The sequence below is a fragment of the Saccostrea echinata genome, unplaced genomic scaffold (genome assembly GCF_033153115.1).
Source record: "Saccostrea echinata isolate AGI-Se365-2 ecotype Australia unplaced genomic scaffold, CSIRO_AGI_Sech_v1 ptg000002l, whole genome shotgun sequence".
NCBI classification, from domain to species: Eukaryota; Metazoa; Mollusca; class Bivalvia; order Ostreida; family Ostreidae; genus Saccostrea; species Saccostrea echinata.
In genome coordinates, this window is record NW_026889751.1 from 31860230 (window position 1) to 31887104 (window position 26875).

Genomic DNA, 26875 nt, shown 5'->3' on the forward strand with positions numbered 1-26875 from the left:
AGAATAATATTGCCAATGCCTAATTACATTAGGTCAAATATTTTTCATTGTTTTTCTTACGTTGTTGATTGAGTTTGATCATGTAACATCTATCATTTGTGACTACAGAGCGTTTTTCAGCATTTTTCAGCATCTAAAATGTATTCCAAATGTACCCATGGTTACCACTTACTTAGAGATTAATTCTAAATAGTTTCTTTAAAGCATAAGTGGCAACAAGGTGTCATGTTTTTGGGAGAATGGTTTGTTTGTTTTTCTTAGTCTTTATTAAGACTTAATAAAGAATTAAAGTAGCTGAAAATCTCAATTTTTTCAACTTTTCTGGCTGTTACCATGGCAACCAAGACACATAGCAACGAAATTTTATTTGATATATGTTTCTGGTGTCAAGTTGTAATAATGGGCAAAGTTTCATCAAAATCGGTGACCATGCGTGGCAAAGAAGTTTAAGTGGTTACAGAGAATTGCTATTAAAAGTGATATCAGTATAGAAAAAACCCTCTTCCAGTTCTATGCACACCCTATTAACTTTGCCCAAAATCAACAATCACCCTAAATTCACATGTTTTTCTTGTCATATATGGAATTGATAAAAAAAAAAAATTGCCAAAAAATGAAGTTGTAATATTCACAAGTAATGTGTTTTATTTTTATATATAATTTTTAATTGACGGTTGGTGATGGAAAGACTGAAGACATTTCGTTTGTTTTACAATATATTTGTTAGTTGGTCGTTATCTTCTATAGTCAGTAAAACATCCAGATATGAAACAGATGTGGCAGGCTCTGTGGCATCTTTTATTTCAAGTTCACTGGGATATATCAATATAGAAGTAACTATTGTTAATTGATAAAACGTCGTCGATTGATCTGAATATCGAATTGAGGGCCACAACACGTGTTTTTTTTTATTTTCTTCTCATGTAGACGTTTTGAATAAATTCATCTTCAAAGGAACATAAAAACAGGTCGGCTGATGAAAGAGTACAATTAGTTCCCACCGGAATTCCAACATTTCTTGCAAGATCTGGTCTCCGAAGACTATATAAATATTGTCAATGTGGCACACCAAATTCCTTTTAAAGAGGTTTAACCATGAGCTTTTGATGGGCAAATATGAAAAAAAAATACCTTGACACTGTCTTCTGAATGTATTAAATGTATCAGATGGATGTTGAAATCGTGCATTGAGCGATTTTTTTTTTTGGGGGGGGGGTTATAAAAACCATTTATCCTTCTGTCTTCTTTAATGCAGAAGTGAAATAAGAATTAGATATATTACATGATCAGTATGTACTGGTCTGACAAAAAGGAAAAAATTCCTCAAAACCATTTGTCAGTTTTAAATATTTTTTTATATTCCCAACATCCAAAATGAATTTAAATTACCATATCTATACTGGATTCCAAATCTCCTTAAAACGCTTACAAACAAAGATACATACCGGGTTCCAGTAAATGTTCTACCGAGCCTCTTTCTTTACGCCTTACTAAAATATTTACTGTAATGAAGGAGAAACTTCAGGAGTACTATGCAACAGTATACTAGTATTAGAGAAATCTTATAAATCAAATGTAGATACTTAAAAACTCCAAGGAAATTTTAGAAAATTTGAAAGCACAAAATTTTAACAAGATCTCTAACATCAAATGCACGACTTTTCAACACGTTATACAACCATTCCCCTCTATAAATTAATATCCAGGCTTTTTAACATCAAAGACAGCTGCTTTTTAAATAAAAATGGAGCTCGTAAAATACTTTGTCATTTGTCATTTCAAAATTATTTTGTGAAAAACATTTTGATTGTACACACGAGTACTCTGAACTTGATGTTAAAAAGATACTTGAGTTTCTGATTGAAAATATCTATGTAGTTTTTGGAGATCAGCTCTTCAACAATCTGTTGGAAATCCCATGGGACCAATTGCTCCATCTTATTACCAGACCTATTTTTGTATTCATATGAAGCGGAATTTACTCAAAAACTTTTACATGAGAAGAAGAAAACAATTGCTGTGGCCTTCAACTCGACATCTAGATATATCGACAACGTATTATCAATTAACAATCGTAACTGTCATTCATATGTCGACTCGATATATCACAGTGAACCTGAAAAAAAAGACACCACAGAGTCTGACACATCTGTTTCTTATTTGGATATTTTACTAGAAAAAGACTCAAATGGCAACCTAACAACAAAGGTTTATGATGAACGTGATGACTTCATTTTTTCAATCTTCAACGTTCCATACTTATGTTGCAATATACCCTTATCACCTGCATATAGGGGTTTTGTCTTCCAGTTGATTCGATATACAAGAGCATGCTCTACGTATGAACAAATTGTAAAACGTGGCAAGCTATTAAAAAACAAGTTGATAAATCAAGAATATCAACAGTCTCGTTTGAATTCATCATTTCGGAAAGTTCATCAAAATCATTTCAAATTTGTATATGCATACAAATAAGTACTCGTACATATCTTTTATACATTCAATGCATTAATGGAATAAAGTGATATTAGTTTTGATATATAGAACACAAATCACCTATACATACAGTGTATTATATACAATTTCATATCTCTTTAAAAATATTGAATTTTTTTATGGATCTGAATAAAAAGAGCTTAACACATAAAGTACATAAAAAGAGCTTAACACTTGTTATTCTGAAGTCCCTTAGCAGTCCATCACCAATAAATAAAATTAGAATATGATAGATGTTTCGTAAGGAGAGAGAGGTTAATTATAAAAAGGGGATCTTAGAAACTTAAATACTACTACAAAATAAATAATTCCATGGTAAAGTATTGATTACAATTTTTGGTAAATTTGGTTATTAGTTATTTTATCTTAATTATTATCTAATTATTATTTTTAATTATTATTATTATTCATTTGGTAAATTTGGTAAATTTATGGTAAGGTATTAGCTTACGATTTTAGGATATACTAAGTTACAATTTTTTAATCTACCAAAGATATCCTTCTGCTAGCGGATCCAAGTTTTACATTGATTTCTCTCAGTTCTTTCTCAGTTTGATAACAAATGAATTCTAATTTTCTCAATACATCAGCAATAATCTCAGCTTTTTTTGCTGATATGTTCACATATATTTCATTTGCTACTTTGTTCCGCCATTGCACTGAGTTAACATTCACCGGCTGAACAAAAGTCAGCACTACTGGCAAAATTGTAGCAACGGAAATTATAATTCCAAGTACTGGGTTCAAAACTCGTACAACAAAACCTAAAAGACTAGCAATCATAAAAATACCTTGTGGGTTAATTTTAAAATTATCTCCAATATTAATTGTACAAGGTATGTGCGAAAACTCTGCTTCAAGCATTTTTTGAAAGTCCTTCAAAAAACCAATCAAAAGCATATCTGTAAACTGTTGTCCAACATTTTCAAGTGTCTCTGAAATTAATTCTTTTTTAATCCGTCCAATTGTGAATGGCGAACGACAGATATAACTCTCATTACGAACTGATCCGATATAATGTCTCTCACTTACAATTCTTATATTTTGACAACCTTTTTGTATTTCTTTTTCTGAAAACGCAATATCTGCAGCTTTTTTCACGATGTTTTGAAGCTCGTCCATAGGTATGCTTTTAATAACTTTTTCAACCCGATCTTTGAAAGAATCTATCGTATACTTTGTACAGAAAAGAAGAATTTTCTTGTTTGAATCTGATTCGTGGAAGATTCTAACTTTGTTTTCTTCAAGCATGTAATGGTATTGTTCGTCAACAGCTAGTTTGGTGTCTATCACCGATTCAGAATTGCTGGTTACAAGAAATGATTTTGGCAAATGATGTATTCTTCTAAATTGATCCAAGGAAACTTTGGGCTGCTGTATAAAAAAAGAATCAGTGAAATGAGTTTGAAATAAATAATAAGTGTAAAAGAAATGAAATAAAAATTTTATCCCTAGTTTCTAATTTACATCATAATTTATACAAATTTATCTTGTGTCTAATATGATTATTCTATTTATTAACGAACTTTACCTCATAAACTGTAAGTTTTCTGTTGGAAGGTTTTACTTCTACTCTGTAGATGCACACACGACCGTCTCCAGCATAAATATCCTCGCACAGATTACTGACATCCACTAAGACAACTCTACTCTCCAGGGATTTTAATCTGCTTCTAAATTCGTCAAAGTGTAATGATTGCAGTAAATGATGAGTCAAGGAAACATCAGATTCCTCTCGATGTATATTATCTATCGTCCTCAGGACAGCCACGACATCAGCAACCTCTGTAGGTTCAAAGCACAGTGTCACAGGACATTCCATCCCTTGTTCTGTACAAAAGGAATGCGTATACGGAAAATTATGCAGTCAGCAGTATTAATAAGAATGCATAAATAAAAGAACAAATGCACAGAAATTAGAATATGTTGTTTTACCATCTGAAGGGAATAACTTAATTTCGGAAGATATTTTACTGAAGTGTATCCCCTATTTTTTCTAAAACGAAAATTTCAGTCGTACATACACGTTGCTGTTACAGTATTCAGTGTGAGCGGTGCTCGAGGCGCTCGTTATAAATTAAGTAATGTAAATAACAACCATTGAACTTCGCGAACGTAGCGATTTTAAAAAATCTGTTCTGTCCCTTTATTTAGTAAAACCAACAACAAGTTGCATAATTCACATTGGTTGATGTGCCACACTTGATTTCTAGTACGACCCCCTAACCCCCCCCCCTCAATCACCAAAACCTACCCTACAATTTGATATAAGGAATCAGTCGCCTTGAGAGTCGAAGTGACGTTATGTCATTCGCTTCTGAAACATTTCTGTTGAATTTCATAAGTTAAAAAAATTGCAAATGAAATATTTGGAAATAACGAACAGTATTCAAGCTCAAAAGTCCATTAAACAATACAAAAATAGGAGCAGAGCAAACACAGACCCCCAAAACATCAGAGGTGGGATCAGGTGCCATGGAGGAGTGAGCATCCCTTGCCGACCGGTCACACCCGCCGTGTGCTCCTTGTCATGATCGGGAAATAACGGAAAAATCCATCGACAATTCAGTGTGTAAATAATAGCCTAACAATTAGTATGAAAAACGTCAGTCAGCATTTGACTCAATGATAAATTGTATTTGCTGACAAGATCATTGTATCGACCATAGAACTTAAGAAATGATAACTTTAAACGAGACTGCTGAAATTCTTGTTTCATCAACTTGTTTGTCAATAATTTACCTCCTTTTAGAAATTGTACATACGTAGAGCATGCTCTTGAGTATCGAATCAACTGAGAGATATAAACCCCGTATGCAGGTGATGAAGGAATATTGCTGCATAAGTAAGGGAGTTGACGATTGAAAAGTTAAAGTCATCACGTTTATCATAAAGCTTGGTTCTTAGATTACCATTAACGTCTTTTTCAAGTAAAATATCCAAATATGAAACAGATGTGTCAGACTCTGTGGTATCTTTTATCTCAAGCTCACCGGAATATTTCGTATCGACATAAGAATGGAAATTACCGTTGTTGATAGACAATATGTCGACGATTGTAATATTTTGTTTTCTTTAGCATTGCTTAATTGATAAACTGCTGACTCCTATATATAAAAACTTGTACGTGTCTAAGTCGTAATTGCACTTCCAAAATACCAATAAGCAAATTAGAAATTATAACATGTCACTTACCAAACTTTAAAAGCACGTTCAGACTTAAGCTTAATCAAAAAAGTCAATACAATTATTTCCGTTGTAGGAGTAAATGTATATAATATACTACTCTATGAGAATGTGATTAACATTATTAATTCATGTACTGAATTTATATATATGAACACTGACAATAATTGAATTGTTTTTAAGACTAATAAAGAAAGGAATATTCATGAGAAACGGTCAGGTGATCATTTACTCTTGAATTAAGTAAACATCATTTATTTTCCATATGGCTGGTGCATGGGCAAACCGTGGAAATAAAATAGGTACATTTATTAATGTCAAACAATAATGCGATTAATAAAGTGTGCAAAAATTCTATGCACAATGTCGGTTTCATTTGAGCAGAATTTAAATAAAAATACCGAGGGTCATACATGTACATTAATGTATACTGTGTTTAAAATTCAACAAACGTAACTTAACAATAAACTAATGGCATATAAACTGCTTTGGAATATTTTAGTTTTCATGATACTATGTTTCTGTAAAATTAGAAATGATATGCCTTTTTGCCTGTTTTGCCGATGTGCTTTATTTCTTTGAGAACTAAAGGGCATTTACTTAACTATTTTTCATACAATGAATTGGCTTTACCATTAGTTTTAACATTTTCTGTAAAAAATCTATATTTCTTTCTGTGTTCATTAGCTCATTTGCATGAAAACTCTCAAAAGGCATAACTTACTTGTGGAGGGGGTGAATTTCCTCGACTGACGTATGACGATCTTATGGTCTCTAGCTTTATCAGAAATTATGTGTTCCCCTACGTGTACTGTGCATAGATAGACAAGGCATGTTTTGCAGTGTAACTGTATCTCATTAGTCTCGCAACTATCACATCGTAACACATCCTGGGCACTGATTTGAGGGTCCAAAGTTAGTTTTGCCTCTTTAATTTAAAAAAAAAATGTATTTATTTCCTATTCATATAATTCTTTTTCAAATAAAATGTCAAGATAAACATAAATGTAATCTGCATTGTTTTTCAGGCGTAATGAATACAGGCTGTTTTATTCTGGTCAATTAATATTTCCTTTCCTGAACCTTCCAGTACACTTACCCATAAAATGGTCCTGCCCATATACCACTTAATTAACCAAGACCAGATGTTTCATTTCAAACATCCATATAAATTAGAGACTTCCATATCCAATTTCAAAAAGTTTCCTCTGAGAATCCAGGTATTAAAAAAAAGCTTTGCAATATTGTAAATGTTGCAGAAAATGGGTTTATCATTTTATATCTGAGGCAAAAAAAAATTTAAAACATGAGCCCAACCCTTCATCCAAAAAATAAAACATGTTTTATAATTTTCAGAAACAGTTCTTTCATTATATTATTGCTCATTTTAGATCACACAAACAGACAGACAGACAGATAGACAGACAGACAGACGAACAGCTAGCAAAGAGCTAGACAGACAGACTAGGGACAACAGATGATCAGGAAAGCTTACTTGAGTTTTCAGTTCAGGTAAGCTAAAATACAATTTTGATCACAGTAAAATCTTTAATTGTATCTGATTTCATTTAATTACAAGATTTTTTTTTTTATTTTGTGATTGCCGATAACGTCTTATTTCAGGGAGAAAAGTATTTCATTTTCTATTGTTTTTCCAACAGTAGTAGTATACAAAATTTTGGTACCTGATACTTTTTTAACCAAAGAGCCCCTTTCAGAGAGCTTGTGAGTCTTGGTTGCATCAGAGTTCTTGTGTTCTTCCACACAGGCCCTACACAGATTGACAAGACATGTATCACAGTGCATTTGTACCACGGCGGTTTTACACAGGTCACATCGCATCACATCAGTGGCACTATTACGGGGGCCCACAACTTGATGTTTTCCTCTTTAATTTATAAAAATATTAAACACATTATATTTATATATAAAAACAGGAAAATTTGCAAGCGGAACTGTAATCAAGGTCAAATTACCCCTTCGGTTCTCGGTAGGTACATGATAATGTCTTCCGTTTTCTTGGCATTGTTCACTTCTGTTCTCAGCAGGTCATGTAACCTGAAGGGTATATATATATATATATATATATATATATATATATATATATATATATATATATATATATATATATATATATATATATATATATATATCCATTTCTATTTGTTTTCTCTGTGATAACTCTTTGAAAGTTAGTTGAATTGATTTTTTTATCATTCTACTGGAATGTAAATTTCGCCGAGCGAAAGGTTAGGAGCTAAGAAGGTTTAATATGCATGTAATTCTTGTGGGGCTGTCTTTGTGTTTGCCCGTTATGCAAATTATCCCACGTTTCCAACTATCGTTGATGCCCTGGCATACTCTACTAACTAGACAGTGATTCCTTAAATATATATATATATATATATATATATATATATATATATATATATATATATATATATATATATATATATATATATATATATATATATATATATATATATATATATATATATATATATATATATATATATTGAGACAGTCGGGTTGATTAGTTAGTCTGTTACTGGCGGCTGAAGTGTGAAGATAGCATAAAAGAATAGAGCCAGACGTCTAAGGTAGTGTAATTAAGTGATACCTGAATAAAGTCTTACGAATAAAGAGCCAAACGTTTAAGGTAGTGTAATTAAGTGATACCTGAATAAAGTCTTTCGGGACTTTGTTAGAGTATATATAATTATATTATACTGTAGATATACAGGGTTTTGGCGGAAGGTGAGAATGTGAGTTAGATTTCCGTTGCCTCTGTCTTTTTCGTAACACAGTGTCATAGGCTGTAACGTCATAGTTGAACGGTTGAACTCGTCATAGCTAAACCATTGCGAGATTGATAAAAGTTGTAAACATGGATTTTAAACGACATATTTGAAAAAAAACTTTGGCAGTTTAACTATTAGTCTCTGTCAGGATGGCTTATTAACTCTATCTTATGATAGACCAGAGATTTTTTTTAAACACTTTTCGTGAAGGGATGGAAAATAGTAAGTTTTGCCGCACTTCTGATATTCTGAGAATACCATTTTGATATCCTTTCACACTGTGTCAGAATATCACTTTTATTCAGTAAATAAATTACAGTATTTCACTGTTGAAAATGTAATAAATTTGTTTTCTTAATAAAAAGAAGTTATCGAAATACAGACCAACTGCCCTCCCTATGCCTACTTCTTAATACAAAATGGCAAATAGGCCTATTCAGTTTTGGGAGCAGCGAGGCAGTACGATGTGCCACCATTGTATTGAAGAATGACATTTAGCCAATCAAATGCTAATTCTACCTTTGTTAGAATTAATTTCAGATTAAATTGCAATAAATTTAACGATACGTACATACTATTATGTGCAAAAAATGCATATCGACCGATGACGTAACCGTCGAAATTAGCTCTCGATTTTTACATGTCACTTTTTAAATGCATATGGTAACAGAAAAAATTACAAGTTTTTTAGAAAGTTTTAATAGAAAATTAATACACTTTGAATGAAGTATTTTAGGTACAACTTATTTTTGTGGATAATTGTTTATTTGATATATAAGATTGACACATCTCGATGGACTGTCGAAGTATGAGCACACAAGAATAAATAATTTCTTTTGGATTTAAGTTTGTTGTGGTCATATAATTTTTGTAATTGTTGCTATTGAGTGTACATAATCATGTTATATAAAATAAAAGATATTTATCGGATTGCTTAAAATAACTAGGGTTTTTTCAGTTATTAAGCCAAAAGAAAATTGTAAAGCGTGGCTGAAAATTGTATTTAAATGGAAGTTTATCAGTAATATTAGGAATGTGTGCTAACTGTGCCTCCAACTTATTAGAAAATGCAAGTCGGCATTTGGGAAAACATAGATTTTAGTTGGGGGTATAGAAATCTTAAGGTTTATACCACGTGACCTAAAAAGGATATAGGTATATCAGCGAGTGTAGCTTATATACCTTATATGGCTTACAAAAGGAGAAGGGACAATGAATTTCAGAGAAATGGTTATTTGGATGGAATGCCTAGTCTTGAGTCTTGCAACAATAGATTCAGCCATCTGGGTGGATTGGGTGGAATCATTTTGAAGAGGAAAATGATTTTTTTGTTAGTTCAATTACACCAAATCCAAAGATCCTAGTCTTAACCGTTACGGACGTCTAGACACGTTACACACGCCAAGTGTGATCGGTCGGCAGGGAATTCTTTCTCCTCCATGGCACCTGATCCCACCTGCGTTTTCTGAGGTTCCAAATGGCTATGGTTATAATTTGTGTTTTAATTGACTTTTTAAAAGAACCACTGCTCATGATCTTTACTTTTTGTCAAACATTTTTACATATAGAACATTTAGTATTTTAATTTACAGAATGAGCCATAGATGCGTTTCTACGAAATTTGATTCTAATGTTTAAGCAATATATCTTTTTTAAAAAGAAATAATAATGTTTTATTGTAGATAATATAAAGACAACTGGTTTGGACATATTATACCTTGTAACACTTTGTAATAATAAGACTATCTGGTTAAAACTTCTCTATGTACTCAAATCATATGACTTCAGATTATATAAACATTTTATCTACTAATCAGGTTATCTTTACCTCCTTGATTGAAAGCTTATTTTTTTCATCCATATTAATCCATCCACAAAGCAGAGACGAAACTTGGCCTCTTTATTAAAAGAGATGAATATGTCAAATCTTTCAACTCTTTAGAAATTTGCCAAATAAATCCTCTTCAGGATTTTTAGATGGAATCGTCTTATAAACTCTATTAGATATTGTATAAAACTAGATATTAGACATGGTCTTCTTCTAAAGGTTCTGTTCTATTGTAGCAATAATGTCGAAGCATTAAACTAAATCCCCGGTATATGGTTTTTGCATCCCTTGATATAGGACTTACCAGTCCTACATAATGCAATTTTTGTCAGTTCAAAAATCTAAAGCCAGATTTAAGATCAGACAAGATTTTCTAAAAATCCCATATTTAATGTCTGCTGTTATGAAAAAAATCCATAGCAACAAAAAAAAGAGCATGAATTTAATTTTGAAAGAAAAATACTTACACATGTCTGAAACTTAAAAAAAAGATTTATTATCATGTATGCTATATACGCCTTAGTGCTAAAAATTCAGAAAATGTCGTTTAATATCTATTTTTTCATACAAATTAATTTTTTCATTGTAGTTCATATAAAGACTGCATTCTTCGAAATTATCTTACCTTGTTATAATGAGACTGAGCGGTCCCGTGTGTAATAAAATCATATGACTTTAAATTATATAACCTGTTAATCTACTGTCAAGTGACTTTTTATCTTTTAGTTAAGAAGTAGAATTTAAATCGCAACAGTTAATGTGGTGTACTGTGGTGATATCGCCACTGTAGACCAGACTCACCGCACGTGTCTCCCGGTGGTTCAGATTCATTTCATAGTTATTATTTTTCAACATCAGAATTCAAAATTTTAAACTGTTAATAAATAGGGTTTAGTAGCGTAGTAGAGTAGATCGATTTAGCTCTGTCCTAACACAGTATCTATAAACCAGTAATCGTGAATTTCATTAAATCTTGTAAAAACATTCTTGCTAATTATAAAAACATTTCCAATCTATGATCAATAGAGTCCTGCCCTAACATCTGCACCGATGAGCCAGGAGCCTAAAAGCACCCCTGTGCACCATACCCAAGCAATAAATTTTCCAGCTAAATATACATGGGAAAGGGGGTACTTTTAAGAATATATATATGTATTTTTACAAAACATTCAAAAGAGCCCAGCCCTGGTTCTGGCTCTGCTATTTCCCAATTTAGGTACAGGCATCCCTGTTTATCATATCTATGCTCTTAGTTTGTGTGCGTGGTACCCAGGAGCAGAAAAGAAGATTGTCAAAGAAGAAATGAATTTTTCACAATATAATCAACAGAGTCCCGTCCTTACACCAGAACCTCTGACCCTGGGGCTAGAAATATGAAAGATTTGAGCATCTTTTCCCATCATTACAATGCATTTAATTTGTTTGCTAAACTAACACTGGGATCAGAGAAGATTTCTATAGAATGTATGCATTTTAGGTTTTTGACCAATAGAGCCTCACTCTAATACTAGACCCTGTGTCAGTGTATATCACAATTTTAGCAGAGAGTTCAATGCTTCTCAAATTCATGCTACTGTTACAGTTTGACTGCCTGGTGTACAGGATCAAAGTAGAAGGATTGTAAATATTGCATATTTTTATGGGTTTAGCTCCACCCCTCAGGCTCCAAGGAGAAAGGAACCAAGCGATTTAAAATTTTTATTTTCCTTTACCCATGAATGCTATATACTCAGTGTGTTTGAAACTGTTTGACTGGTTAACGAGAAAAAGTCAAACGTGTTCAAATGGTTACGACCGATGGAGGTGCAAGACGCACGTACGTCCTTAGACGAAAACAAATCGTAATAGGTCAACTTAGTGACTCAAATGACATAAAAAGACGGCACACTTAAGATTTGGAAACTACAAGAATTTATAAAGAGACAACTTGTTGAAAAAAAAATTGCTCACAACTATTTTTTTAACCTTGAACATGACAATGCAAATGGTGCAATCTTTTGAAAAAATGTGAAATTTTTACTAATTGATTTTCATTATTTGTTTATGACTTCATTTTTAAACCAGTCTTTTCTCCGGCAAAATAAGACGGTGCTTAAGATATTTCACTACCTCGCTTGGCTAAAATCAGTCGTTTTTCTAAGCTTATTTTTAACTAAAAGACAGCCTACCGTTGGGTCGAAATTTTTACTCATTTTTTTATACCATGGTGTAGGTCTTTGTTTTCTAACCTAAAGTTCACACGGATTATTCCCATTATTTGATCAATACTGAGGATTTAGAAGGGTGTGATTTGTTGACAGGAAATGCTTACTCCGCTTACCCCACTTGAGTATAGTTTTTATCAGAGAGCAGAAAGTTTCATCTTAATATGTGCATTTCTTTATTCTGAAGATTTAGAAAAGTATTCAGATTGCTATTGAAATTATAATGTTATAAAGTCTATCTCAGTTTGCAGAGGTAAAATATATATTTTTACTAGCAACCAAGGTAATAAAAAGTACACAAATCTTTTTACTATTATTTCATTGTGGGTTTCATTTTCCATTTTTAAATCTTCTTACTTAAATTGAAAAAAAATACGATTAGGTTGCAATATAATACGTTTTTAAAAATTTGCCAACAAAAACACTGACTCTGTAAAATGAGTACTAATTTCAACCACGTTAAGGTTCACATTTGTATTACAAATTGAATTAAGTCCACATCTTGGATTTCTTACAAATACTCTTCCAATACTGCTTCTAAATTCTTTAATTGCAAGAAGGACTCTACAGTTCTTGAACGTTGACCAAATCCCCTTACGTGTTCATGTTTTCCTTCTCTTTCCGACCTTCAGCTTAAGTGTTCCTGCTAGGCACGTCATTATGTTGAAATGATCTAAGTTAACAAAGAGAAACTTATATCATTCAATTTAAAGCATCCAAGTTTTATAGAACCCTTAATCTCAATTGACAGCAAAATTCTAAATGTATTATAAATTCTGTCCAGGAACATACCACACCATGGGTTTACAATGGAGAAAAGACGGGATACGGTTAAAATTCTACCATGTCTCTTTGTTTCATCAATAAAATATTCACAACAGTGAAAGATGAAAAAGATACTTCAGCAAACACTGTGCAACAATGTATTGAAAACGTAGTTCTGATTAGATATGGATACTAAAATCTCCATGAGCTTTAAAAGATTTGAAAACTAAAAAAATGCCAAAAGCAATGGCATCAAAACGTATAACTCTTCAACAACCATTCCACTCGATCGCAGAAATCGTGATTCAGAGGTATCTGGTTTGATATTAATTCTCGATACCGCATCATACCTTAGACGTTAGCATAAGTAGTGACTGTTCCTTTCACCAAGAGCCCAGCAACAGAAGTGAAAGTCAAGTATCTTTAGGATGAGTCCATAAAAACCAATGTGAATTTGAAATAGTTAAAAAATATTTTAGCATGACAACTGTTAACTAGTAACTGGAACCCCCACCCCCACCCCCCAAAAATGTACCACTACAGAAATATGTTTTTTTTAATATATTAAGACTATTATTGAAATCATTTGTTTATATTTTGAATTCAATTGACTTGAATTAATATCTGTGCTATGAGTATGTTTTTAACACTCATCACTTGAGTATGATGTATAAGGAATACTGACTACCTGCCAAGTCTATTAAACCATAGATCAGAGAAAATATTTGTTTTCATATATTCATAGGTCGTTGAAAATTATTTATAAAATTAAAACTTCAAAACAGTCACTACTTCAATTCACCATTGTCATGGATTATCCGCGAGTTTATGTAAGATTAACTTTGTTGTGACGTCATAATACTTTACGTTATGTTTCTATAGATAATAACAAGTCTCAAATAAACCACTATACGATTAAGACGTCTTTCATTTCATTCCACAACATTTTGGTGCCGTGACCGACGGAATTCTACGTAGTACATACAATGGAAGGAAGACTAAAAGCTATACGAGCCGGCAACAGATCAACAGTTACAAAGCTATTTGGACGGTTTTTGGACTTGAAGGAAAATCCAGCCAGTGAAGAAATTACCGAGGAAATCAACATAATTAGAAAGTCTCTCGCGCTGAAAAGGCAGACCCTACAAGAATTGAACGACCGCATATTGGATATCCTTTCTGAAGAGGACATCGAAACAGAAATCGCAAATACAGATGAGTACATGTATGAATTAGATTGTAAAATTAGGGAAACTGAGAAATTTACAGAAAAAATTCCATGTAAAACTTTGAACGCCAATGCCGAGTGTTTTATACCCACCACAGATATTCATGCTAATAACGTTAACACGTCAGCTACAATTAACTCAGGTGAAACGGCTTGTGAGAATATTTTGAACAATTATCCTGCCTCTGATCTCAATGCACAAAGTAGCCAGGAAAATGTTTTGTAATTAACATCCCAATACGCTATGAATAATCACAGATTACCAAAGCTAGATCTTCCGCATTTTTACGGAGATGTATTAGAATGGAATACATTTTGGGATTCTTACGAATCAACAATTCATTGCAATCATACTTTGACGCCAATTCAAAAGTTTAGCTATCTCAAAGCTCAATTACGCGACAGAGCGGCACAAACAATAGCAGGATTTCCGCTTACAAATGCTAATTATGAAATGGCAATAGACTTGCTCAAAGAACGATTTGGTCAGCCACAGAAAATTATTAACGCTCATATGAGAGCATTCATCGAACTTCCTGCCCCCAGAAATGATGCCATTAGTTTAAGAACTTATGGAGACTTCTTGGAATCCATTGTCAGGAGCTTAGAGTGTCTAGGGCAAAGACAAGAGATGTTTGGAGCATCACTTATTCCAGTCATAATCAACAAGCTACCAATTGAAATTAGGAAAAACATTGCACGTGAGTACGATGGTGACAACATTTCACTACAAAATCTTCGTAAAGCTATCAACAAAGAAGTCAAAATCCTTGAATCAGGCCAGATTGAAAACAGCGATGGATTTCACGCAACAGCAGTGTTTTTACCAGTGCTTCACAGAAACAACACAACGTTCGTTATTCACATAACCAGAAAACGAGAGAATCAACTCCTCATGTTGAAAAAACAGAGATGAAGAGCCGCCCATGCATTTATTGTTGCACAGAGAATCATTTTCCAGGGGATTGTAAGAATGTTACAGACGTAAGTGCAAGATTCGACATCTTAAAACGGAAGAAATTATGTTTCAACTGCTTGGGAAACCACCGCGCCTCAGATTGTAAATCCCGCAACAGGTGTAAAAAGTGTCAGAAAAAACACCACACAAGTATATGCGACATGAAACTAACAAGGGACAAAGACGAGCCCACCAAATCAACAAGTGTCAACATTGTAGAAACGAGCAAGAAGTCAGAAACCACAGTACTGAACGTTGAACATCGACCTACAAGTGTTTTACTGAATACAGGTAGGCCTATCTCTCCGATAAGTCGGACCGTGGACTCCATGCAAGAAGAACGTAACAAGTTGACTAACGAGATACAAAAATTAAAATCAGAGCTGAAGACACAGACACAAAGGAGGAACGCGTTGGAGCATGAGAATGCCACCCTGTTAGAGAGAGTGTCACAATTCGACGAACAAAAGGATTTTCAGACTCGTGTAGAGAATGTGATGAAGGAAATGGTGGAACAGAAAAATAAACTGGCGTACGAAAACGGACGTCTGCATAAGGAGATTCAGGAATTAAGGGGCCAAGTTGACATACTCAAAACCGCCACCTCTGACTCGGAGCATCTCAAGGCTAAAAACAACAGTCTTCAGTCAGTATGTGATTACACTCGAAGGGAAATAAGTGATCTAAAGATCAACGTACAGAGATTGGAAAATCAGCTGCAAACTTTACAGGGCTCCGTAGATAGCAGGGAGAGAGATTATAGGTTCGCCGTAAAGACTCGTGATGAGGAACTAAGGGAGAAAACTCAGCTAATAGAAAAACTTAAAGAGGCCGAGGAGAAGGAGAAAGATAAGTCACAAAAAAAAAGAATCTCAGGGACATGGCAGAGATAAAGAAACAAAATGACAACCTACAGACTCGGAACATGGAGCTGGAGAAAGCTAACACAGAACTACGTAATAAACACTCGAAAACTGAGACTCTGATACAAAACCTGAAATATAACGTGTCTGAACAGAAGAGGACTGAATATCAAAACCAAAAGCCAAAGAAAGAATCCGTGAATGGACCTCTTAATTTAGTGATTATGAACTTGCTTTTTATTTCACTGGAACTGTTAATTTAATATGAGCTTTTTAAAATTTTACTATTTATTTTGGTGCCCGGAGTGTCATGGATTATCCGCGAGTTTATGTAAGTTTAACTTTGTTGTGACGTCATAATACTTTACATTATGTTTCTATAGATAATAACAAGTCTCAAATAAACCACTATACGATTAAGACGTCTTTCATTTCATTCCACAACAACCATTCTATCATTCTGTTTATCACATTTATTTAATAAATATCGAACTTGACAGCATTTTACATAATAAGGAATCCTGGTACAATCGATTTTCATTTTATTTAGAAGCGTTACATTATAATGTCATACATTAATTCTACTAGAGTCGCAGAGTAAGGAGTTGTCCCTTACGTCGCGGGTTCGAAATCCCACTGCGGGACGTGGAAACCGGTCCTTTATAGGTGCTGGTATAAAAAAGATCCCTCACTGCTCGATGGCCCTGAGTGCCAAGTAAAGGTCTAAATTTACAGCCCTCAACCGGCAATTGTTAGCGTCTCCATATATGTGATATATTCACGAGAGGGACGTCAAACAATAAACAAACATTAATTTTATACCCAAGCCTCTTTCTTTATCTTCACTAAAATAATTACATGTCGCCCGCGTGGCGCAGTGGTTAGAGAGTCTGCTCTAGAGTTGCGGAGTAAGGAGTTGATCCTTACGTCGCAGGTTCGAATCCCACTGTGGGACGTGGAGACAGGACCTTCGGATGAGACCGTATAAACCGAGGTCCCGTGTTGCAATAGGTGCTGGCACGAATAAAGATCCCTCACTGCTCAATTGCCGTAAGTGCCGAGTATAGGACAAAATTTGCAGCTCTCCACCGGCAAGTGGTGGCGTCTCCATATGAGTGAAAAATTCTCGAGAGGGACGTTAAACAACAAACAAACAAACTCAAATAATTACAGTAATGAAAAACTTCATAAGCACTGTACAACAAATTCTGATATATATATTTGCGCAGAGTAAAAAGAAGGGTTTGGTTGAGCATTTACTAGACCCGCCAGTGCTTCTTTGTTTGTAATAAGCTTTATGAAGTTTGGGAACCCAGTGTAGTTAAGGTAGATCGATCTCACCTTGGTTGACTGGAATATTAAAAGTATTAAACACTGAAATGTGATTTAGAAGAATTTCCTCCTTAGAAGTCGTTTTAAATTAAATTGAATAAAAGCTTCCTCTATACAAAAAACATATACTAGGGAAAAATAACAAGTGATATGTGTAAATTATAAATCGCGAGTCAAAAAGATGATTTATAAGTAGCGTATGATAGCATGGTACACACTGTATTTAATACAAAGTACATGGTTCGTTCACATACAGTAAACTTGGTGTTTTATGCTAGCTTCCTAAAACAATGTGCACAACAGGAAGAACCATTTTGATAATTCTCTGATAATTTAGTTTTACTACACGTATATATGTCATCACTGGATATTCGTAGCATAAGTTCAAACTAAGGAATTTCCATTGGTTCCGCAGGTTGAAGAATAGAAAGGTTTAAGACATCAGCAATTTTGTCAATGGGACAAACGAAGGTTATTGGAAAGTTTGTCATTTTACCGAATGCTAGACCCAGAGGTTGTCGAGTATTATCTGTTTTATTTATAACATACGCGGTAGCGCCGGAATCTCCGGGTAAAAAGAAAATTTGCGAATTTGAATCATAAACTGTATAGCAGTTGTCTAACGTAAGATAAACTCCAGCACGGTCTGGAAAAGGCCTACGGATCAGAAATGTACAATCTTTTAAAATTCCCTTTGTTTCGCCAGTTGTCCTTCCCTTCTTGGTGACATCATACTCTTCATCGGAATCTATGTCGAAACTGAAGGATGAATAATACATTTCATCTGAAAATGAGAAAGAAATATATAAAATACCACTGTGATTTAAAATACATGAAGACTTCAAACAAGGTCAATGTGATGCTTTAAAAGCAGGACTTGTTTTACATACTTTTATGGATCAGGGCATCAGTTTTGATAAAAGCTGCGTCTATTCCAACACAATTGTAATTTCCAAAAAACGAATCTTCCACCTGTCCAGTGATATTGTTAGAAGCACTGTCTTCAAAGGACGGATGAACAATTTGATAAATTTCATTTTGAAAAGAATAATCAGAAAGTTTTCTTTCATTCAGTGAAGCAATAACATCGTCTGTTAATGCCACATGGGCAGCAGTAAGAAATCCATTGTGGGATGAATGTGATCGTTTCTTTGCAAAAAATCCCAAAGATCCCGATGAAAGTTCTCCGTATCTCCCAACGCTACATCCATGATCTAAGGCTTTACAATTCTCACATCTTCCAAACTGAATAAAATCTTCTAGAATGTTGCATTCAAACTCTTCAAGAGATTTAGGTAAAGGCTCTTCTCCAAATGGAATAAGATCTGCATCGAGGCAATATAAAACTATACACTCTTTATGAATGACATCGTCTCCAGAATAGTTTACTGGGCTCATGCTTATTGAGACTAAATTTGAATGCTTTGCAAACAGTTCGTCTTTTTTATTTTTTAAAATGTCTTTCATGCGCTTTTTTGTCTCACTCCTCATACGAAAGCCCTTTTCTTCTCTTTGCATAATAGTTTTAAAGCTCGTTTTGGTATCTGATTTCAAGGTTACATCAATAAATTCAAATATAGCATTATCAGGTACATTTACTACATGATCCCTACAAAATATTTCTGATTGGGCTTCAGAGTTTTGTAAAAATACTTTCATAACGATTGAATCTTTCTTTCTTCCTGCTATAAAGTGAAGAACGGATGGGCATCTTTCAATATTCTCTATTCGAAATTCACGGAGCATCCATTCATCTATAACTATAAAATTGAAAAGCATGGAAATATGAAATTAAACAAGGGTATTTTCTAATGATTTGCGATGCTCAACAATTTCTTGTCATTTCTTTTGAATTAAAGTATATAACTATATACTGAAATATGAAATTAACAAACAGTAACCACGCTCAAAAGTCCATTTAAACAATACAAATTCTTGGAAGAGCAAATATTTACCTCTCGAAACAGAGGTGGGATTAGTTACAATGGTGGAGTCATCACCGCCTGTCTGCCAATGTTATGCTTTATTGCACAACAAAGAAATCAAGGTTTTCCAGGGATTTTTTTTTACGAAGAATATATATTATAAAGGTTCCTTGGAAGTCGAATGGATTAAAATGATATACACTGTATACTGTTTGTTATTTCTTTATTTTATTCAGTCAACGCAATGTTCGCTGAAAGGTATGGAAACGTGAATAATGGCTAAATTCACCTTTCCGTTAAGTTGATTGCCCATATTCAACCTGGCCTATGGCTTATATTCTATAGCATTTTGTTTTAATGAACAAAATATTTCTTTAATCCAAAGGAATTTTTCATTGTAAATCCTGAAATACTAGGTTATTATCATATCGAAAAATAAACCATTAGCTTAAATAGATTATAGTAACCTACGTTTCATTTGGTCTCTAATGGGTATCTTTCTGCTTGCGGTTGCCAGTTGTTTACTCAATCTCATTAAATCCGTTTCAGTCTTATCACAAATAAGCTTCATTTTGTAAACTACTTCATCGATGATTTCTACATTTTTTGCTTGTATGTTGTCATATATTTCTTTTCCTATTTTGTTTCGCCATTCCACGGAGTTGATATTTACAGACGGTACAACTGTTTCCTTTCCATATGTTTCATCAGCCAATATCATCGCTTGTAATGGGTTCAAAAGTTCTACAACCTGGCCAAGAACAAAGGCGCTCATCACATGTGTTCCAATTCCCTTGACTGTGATATCTTTAAAAATGTTAGATTTGCCTAAAGTCTGTACTTCGAGCCTCTTTTGAAAGTGTTTCAAAATACCAACCAAAACCTCGTTAGTAAACTCTTCACCAACTTTCTCGAATGTTTTTGAAATAAGTTTTTCTTTTAACCTACGAATAAACCATGGAGAACGACTTGAATAACTCCCATCATGGACAGATCCGATGTTGTGACCCTCACAAACAATTCCTAGATTTTGGCAATTCTTTTGTATCTCTTCCCATGAAAACGACTTAATTGTGGCTTTTCCCACAATGTCTTCAAGCTCTTGCATCGAAATGCTATTCACAAGTTTTTCAACCGCACCTCGAAAAGAATCGATCGTGTACTTAGTACAGTATAAAAGAAATTCCTTGTTTGAATCTAATTCATGGAAGACTCTAAAGCTATTTTCTTGGAACAGGTATTTGAATTGTTTGTAAACAGCTAGTTTTGCATCTATAACAGACGCAGAATGGCTGCTTACCAGGAATGATCTTGCCAAGTGCGTTGTGCTTTTCAATTGCTCTAAGGTACTTTTCAGCTGTGTTTTAAAGAATCATGAATTAAATGAAATTAGTCAGTAGGCTGAAATCAGATTTCTACAAATGCAACATCGATAAAATAAAGGCATATTAAGTCCAATTTCATAGGCATTTGTTGATTAATGCCACAAAATATATCGTGTGTATGTTTCTTATATATATATATATATATATATATATATATATATATATATATATATATATATATATATATATATATATATATTATATATCATTGCATATTAAGAGTAAAGCCATTACAATTTTTAAGACAACTTTGCATTCAGCACAAAAAGTTATTTAACAAATTTTACCTCCTGCACAATAAGTTGTTTATTGGATGGTTTTACTTCTACTTTAAAAATGCACACACGACCGTCTCCAGCATTACTATCGCAAAGATTACTGGGATCCACTAAAAAAACCCTGCTCTCTAAAGATTTTAATCTGCTTTTAAATTCGTCAATGTTTAGTGATTGCAGTAGATGATGAGCTAGCGAAGCATCAGACTCATTTGGATACATATCTCCTATCGTTTTTAGAACATCCACTATATCAGCAATATCTCTAGATTCGAATCGAAGTGTTTTTGGAAAATCATCCCCCTTCTCTGCACAAAAAGAAACTGTTCATTAAATTATAGATCAGCCTAATTTTCATTTGATATGTTAGATTTGAAATGGGGTCTTTTACAGCTTTTTTTACAGTTCTTTGTTGTTTAACCATGCCAAGATGTTTTATGCAAATTTGTGTCACTTGAAGAGCAGAGCGACACTTAAGGATCACAGATTTAATATCTTGTGAACTGTAAAAGGTATATTTTGCTCATGTTTTAATTGACACAATTCACAATGGCTTTTGAAAAACATCAGAGTAATCAAACTCGTGACCTTTGGAAGTGACCTTTTATATACCTTTCAAAATAGTTCGTAGTGCCGATACACAGCAAGTTGAGAGGTTAATTAGTCTGTGCTATTCAGCATGTGCACCCTTTGTCATGAGACATTTCATAAACTAACAGCGATACAGTCCTCTTTACCTTAACTTTTGACATACTGTTCAAGACTAGACTACTCCGAACCATTCATCAAATTTGTGTCTTTTGAAGTTTGAGAGGTAAGGCATTCCTTATGTCATAAATCTTAATGTTTATTTCATTCAGATGTTTCTATAAAATTTGCAACTGTGTGTTTTTCAACTCATCAGCTTGAGCTTTAGGGTTCTTGACAAGTTTGTCAATTTCTCTGTCCCAGTCCTCTCCATGTGCAAATGCATAGTCTATAATAAGAGTATGCACAAGAATAGATCACCACACGTAAGCTTTTTCGATATCTTTAATGATGCTGTAGTAGGGAACAAATATATTTCTTGGGACACTCTATTTCTAGGATTTTACGTTAGTTTTTTAGCGAATTTCTCGCTTCATATATTCACCGTGTTTTACGATTCTTTAGAAATTCTTACTGACTTATTCTGCTTTGTACATCAAAGACAAAGTTTTGGTAGTTCGTATAAATTGTGTGTTTTTTTTTCCCTTTATACTCACTGTAAATAGTGGTGACAGTCTCTGGTTTATCAAGCAGCTGTTTGACTGGAGGAGAGGATCCAGCTTCTGATGATTTCTCTGGTGGATTCATGCTGTAGCCAAGTTTATCTGAAGTTACAGAACTTGATGATAACGTGCCAAATACTTTAATCAGTTTTTCCCCCTGGACTTTTTGTGCCATAAATATTGGTGAAGATGGCAGAATATTTTTCGGAAGGTTTTTATACTTTTCTACATTGAATTTAACATCGGACAGTATTAATATGTCATTAGAGTCTAAAGCACATTTACATAACTCAATTTCTTTCATTATGTCATGAATCTTAATGTTTATTTCATTCAGATGTTTATGTAAAATGTGTAACTGTGTGTTTTTCATCTCGTCAGCTTGAGCTTTTAGGTTCTTGACAAGTTTGTCAATTTCTCTGTGCCAGTCCTCTCCATGTTTGGTTATGGCTGATGAGAGATCTCCATATTCTTTTTCTAATTGACTCATTCTGTTTTGTATATCAAAGGCAATGTCCTGGTAGGTTGGGTAAATTCTTTCTTTCAATTCGGTTTGTTTTTTGATGATTTCTTTCTTTTTTTCTTCCACAACTTGCAAGATGTCTGATACTTTATGAACCTGGTGTCGGTAAGATAACAAACAGTACGAACAGATAGGAATGTCACATTGATAACAGTATTTTTCACATCGTTTTTTGTGATGAAATGTGCATCCAGGGTAGACGGCAGTGGATTTTCGAAGCTTGAACGGGACAAAATCATGTGTTTTGGATTCATCGGAACACATGTGTACTCCTACACAGGCCTTACACAGGTTGACGAGACATGCATTGCAGTATATCTGTACCACAGCGACCTCACACAGGTCACATCGTATTACGTCCGTGGCACTATTAAGGGGGTTCATAATCAGACGTTTTGCATCTTGAAAATAAAAAAAAATCGGGATTTACTCTTGAAGAATATTCATTATCAAATGATAAGAAAAAAGATCTTCGAAAATTGAGTTAATAGGACTATAAATTGAAAATTCAAAGGCAGCTGTGAACATTTGAGTACAATTCATTAACATACTGCTATAATTAAAAAAAAAACCAAATAATAAGTCAGATTAGGGATATAGAGACGCAGGACAAGCCACTGAAAAAGATTTCTGAATATAGTACTAAAAATGTGCTTAAGTGAAAAGGTAGGTTTTGATGATAAAGGAACATATTTAAAAAATAAGATTATAGATATCGAGTTAGGATTGCATTATTAATATGTATCCTACCTGGTGTTTAGGAGACGATAATCATGTACCTAGTTGATATATCCAAACACAGTTTGTTGCTATGTATTTAGATCGTATTACGTGACAGACCTGTCAGATGTTTAAAAAGCTAGGCTATTTAAATGGTTGCATTCTTATAGAATATTTGACAATGATTAAGTGGAGCGCAGCCGAATATTAACAAAAGCCTTTACACGTTATACACAATTAACTTCGATCTGCCTCTTCAAACAGAGCGATTATTCAAGGTTGTTCATTACACTTATAAAGTTCAATTGATTTTTTGCCGCATAAATTCATTTATTAGTTGATTCAATAACCACTTAAGAAATTTACCAAAGTTTTAATCTTTTGTGACTAATGGGATTTTACTTCAAGAAAACTAGTCCTTTACATGTTCGTTTCAAGTCTTTATTGGGTAACTCAAAGTATATGCGTAAAACAAATCAAACAATAAAATTTCTAAATATAAACTAAAACTCTCAGGCTCACATCAACTCTTTTCCCATCTCCCGAAACTCCTCCAACATTTCTAGAGATAATCAAAGGGATGAAAGGATATTAGCATCAATAGAAAGCTTGTTGACATTAATTTTATAGAGAGAATCCTCAAGACTTTTGCTAAGAGTAGGTTTAAACTTTTACCTCTAAACGCAAATCTTATAACACTGTCATTGAAACCGTGGGTGAAATCAAAGTAAAATGAAATATGATTGATTGATTGTATGTTGTTTTACGTTCCATTCGAGAATCTTTCACTCATATAGAGACGTCACCATATACCGGTGAAGGACTTCAAATTTTGACCTTCACTCTGCACTCAGGGCCATTGAGCACTGAGTGATCTTTATCGTGCCAACGCCTGCCGTGACACGGGGCCTCGGTTTTTAAGGTCTCATCCGAAGGACCCGCAACTTTCACTCCAAAGTACCGAGCGCATGGCGAAGGAACAGTTGCTACCCATTTTTTATCGACTTAGGTCAGTCGCGGTCGAGATTCGAACTCACAACCTCCCGATCACGGAGCGAGCGCTCTACTGACTGAGCTACCGTGCACGGTAAAATGAAATATGTAGATAACGAACAGTAATCAATCTCAAAGTCCATCAAAACAATTGAAACAATACAAATTTGGAGCAGAGCATAGCAACCACGGACCTCTAAAAACATCAGAGGTGGGATCAGGTGCCATGGAAGAGTAAGTATCCCCTGTCGACCGGTCACACCCACCGCATGCGCAGGTACGTTACGGCTTCCCAGAGAATATCGCAGTGTACTCTGTGTCTTCACTTGTGTGAACTACAAATCTATGAGGTCATAATTGAAAATGACGTCAAGTCACTGCAAACTTGAGCTGTTATGTGGGGAGAGTGTCATAAACTTTACATCTTATTTCAATCTGCATATAAAGTGTCAGAAAGGTAGTATAAATTAAACGTGTTTTAATCTTTTTTAAAAAAAATCTTATATATCCGAATATTTTAGATAACTTTGCTTTATTACTCTTGTTTAAAAATCAGCGTGTTCAAAATATATACGAAAATATATGTTTGATATTTACCCTTTTTTATACTCTGGGATAGTAGTAGAATTTATAATGTGTGTATAAAAGAGCCTGGCGCAGGTGATTAATGAGGATTTATTTGAGATCTTTTGTGGAAATCTGTAAGAGGAGTTTCCCCTCTAACTGAATCTTGCTTGGGAATAATGTGTGATGGCTCTGTTTTAATACGTATGACGATATTGAGTGGAAAATACGCTCAAATTTGTCGGTAAGTTGAATTTATTGTGAAATATTTTGTACCAGAGTAATAGTATTACTTTTCCCAAGCACATTTCGGGTTCACAAGGATGCGACGAGTTTATTTATGTGACAAAAAGTTAATAATAATTGTGTTAATCAGCTGCGCCGAAGCGATTTATGTGAAACACTTAAAAAAAGCAGAAATGACCGTCACCTGATCAACGAGGCCATGTGATATCGTAACAGATACGTTTATATATAGCCTAGAAAACTCTATATAAATTGGCCGTACTTAAGTACATAACTTACAAATAAAAAAATCGACCTTGCTATGCAGTTTTATGTTTTGAACACATTTAAAGCTTCGGGAAGCCTTAACATTGCTGCGTGCTCATTGTCATGATGAGGCAAACAGAAAAATCCGTAAACAATTTAATGTTTAAATGATGGTCTAACAGTTAGTATGAAAAAGTCAGTCATACTTAATGAGAGATTGTTTTTGCTGACAAGGTCATTGTATCGACCATAGTACTTACAAAATGATGACTTCAAACGAGACGGTTGACATCTTTGTTTCATCAACTTGTTTGTCAATAGCTTACCTCGTTTTAGAAATTGTTCGTCCTAGGAGCATGCTATTGCGTATCGAAGATATAAACCCCAGGTGACTAGGATATATTGCTGCATAAGTAAGGCAAGTTGACGATTGAAAAGTCTGTCATCACGTTTATCATAAAGTTTTGTTGTTAGGTTTCAATTAACGTCTTTTTCTAGTAAAATATCCAAATATGAAACAGATGTATCAAACTATTTGGTATCTTTGGTATAAAGGTAACAATTCAACACTCCACTTCCTAGCTTAAAAAAGCTTATCTAGTATTTACATTTTAAATATCAATCTTTCGTTGTCAGGTTTATTTTAGAAAGTTGGGAAAATTGTGTAAAAAAGTGTGTTTAGCGAAAACTGTATTAAGATTTGGCAAAGTTTGAAACTAAGAGATTCGTTTCATGATTACATGTATGTTAAGCTTATTGATAGAGCTGATTGTCAAATAAAAGTAGCTCATAAATCAACACAGGATGGAAGAAACATTAGATCTCTGTAGGCAAATAAAATCAGATCTGTCAAACTTATATATTCAATACAATTCAAAACAAAATAATTGGCAACATGATCACAAAGTTTTTGTTTCTGTACCATTGTCATGTCTATGACCAGTTTATCAAATGGTTAGCATTAGAAAAGCACTGATGTTGAAATAACTTAATAAAAAATTGGAAACAAAAAATGTCGCACACAAAATATCATTGCAGTGAGAAAAAAAACTTCAATTTGTGGACCATGTGTCAGACACTTTTTCAA

General features: G+C 33.8%; 3 protein-coding genes across 3 annotated transcripts; all 3 read right to left on the reverse strand.

Moving 5' to 3' along the window:
• Positions 1 to 2976: 2976 nt before the first annotated feature.
• LOC133178282 (uncharacterized) lies at positions 2977 to 4318 on the reverse strand. Its single transcript, XM_061313019.1, has 2 exons — positions 4028 to 4318; positions 2977 to 3867 (listed from the first exon to the last, which is right to left on the reverse strand). Exons 1-2 carry the CDS (start codon positions 4316 to 4318, stop codon positions 2977 to 2979), a joined length of 1182 nt encoding a protein of 393 aa, XP_061169003.1.
• Positions 4319 to 17734: 13416 nt separating this feature from the next.
• On the reverse strand, positions 17735 to 20694 carry LOC133178283 (uncharacterized). Its single transcript, XM_061313020.1, has 3 exons — positions 20058 to 20694; positions 18552 to 19421; positions 17735 to 18445 (listed from the first exon to the last, which is right to left on the reverse strand). Exons 1-3 carry the CDS (start codon positions 20692 to 20694, stop codon positions 18051 to 18053), a joined length of 1902 nt encoding a protein of 633 aa, XP_061169004.1. The 3' UTR covers positions 17735 to 18050.
• A 1418-nt stretch (positions 20695 to 22112) lies between these two features.
• On the reverse strand, positions 22113 to 23403 carry LOC133178284 (E3 ubiquitin-protein ligase TRIM9-like). The gene is made up of 2 exons (XM_061313021.1): positions 22491 to 23403; positions 22113 to 22222 (listed from the first exon to the last, which is right to left on the reverse strand). Exons 1-2 carry the CDS (start codon positions 23401 to 23403, stop codon positions 22113 to 22115), a joined length of 1023 nt encoding a protein of 340 aa, XP_061169005.1.
• Positions 23404 to 26875: the final 3472 nt, after the last annotated feature.

Bases quoted from the DNA above. Each gene is read 5' to 3' on its own strand.
- LOC133178283 (XM_061313020.1), bottom strand. From the start codon at position 20,694: ATGCAAGAGCTTGAAGACATTGTGGGAAAAGCCACAATTAAGTCGTTT. The intron at 19,422-20,057 runs GTAGGTTACTAT...TCAATTTTATAG, and splicing joins CATTAGAGACCAAATGAAAC to TTATAGATGAATGGATGCTC. The intron at 18,446-18,551 runs GTATGTAAAACA...TCTCATTTTCAG, and splicing joins TGATGCCCTGATCCATAAAA to ATGAAATGTATTATTCATCC.
- LOC133178282 (XM_061313019.1), bottom strand. From the start codon at position 4,318: ATGGAATGTCCTGTGACACTGTGCTTTGAACCTACAGAGGTTGCTGAT. The intron at 3,868-4,027 runs GTAAAGTTCGTT...TTTATACAGCAG, and splicing joins GAAAACTTACAGTTTATGAG to CCCAAAGTTTCCTTGGATCA.
- LOC133178284 (XM_061313021.1), bottom strand. From the start codon at position 23,403: ATGAACCCCCTTAATAGTGCCACGGACGTAATACGATGTGACCTGTGT. The intron at 22,223-22,490 runs GTGAGTATAAAG...CTCTTATTATAG, and splicing joins GACTGTCACCACTATTTACA to ACTATGCATTTGCACATGGA.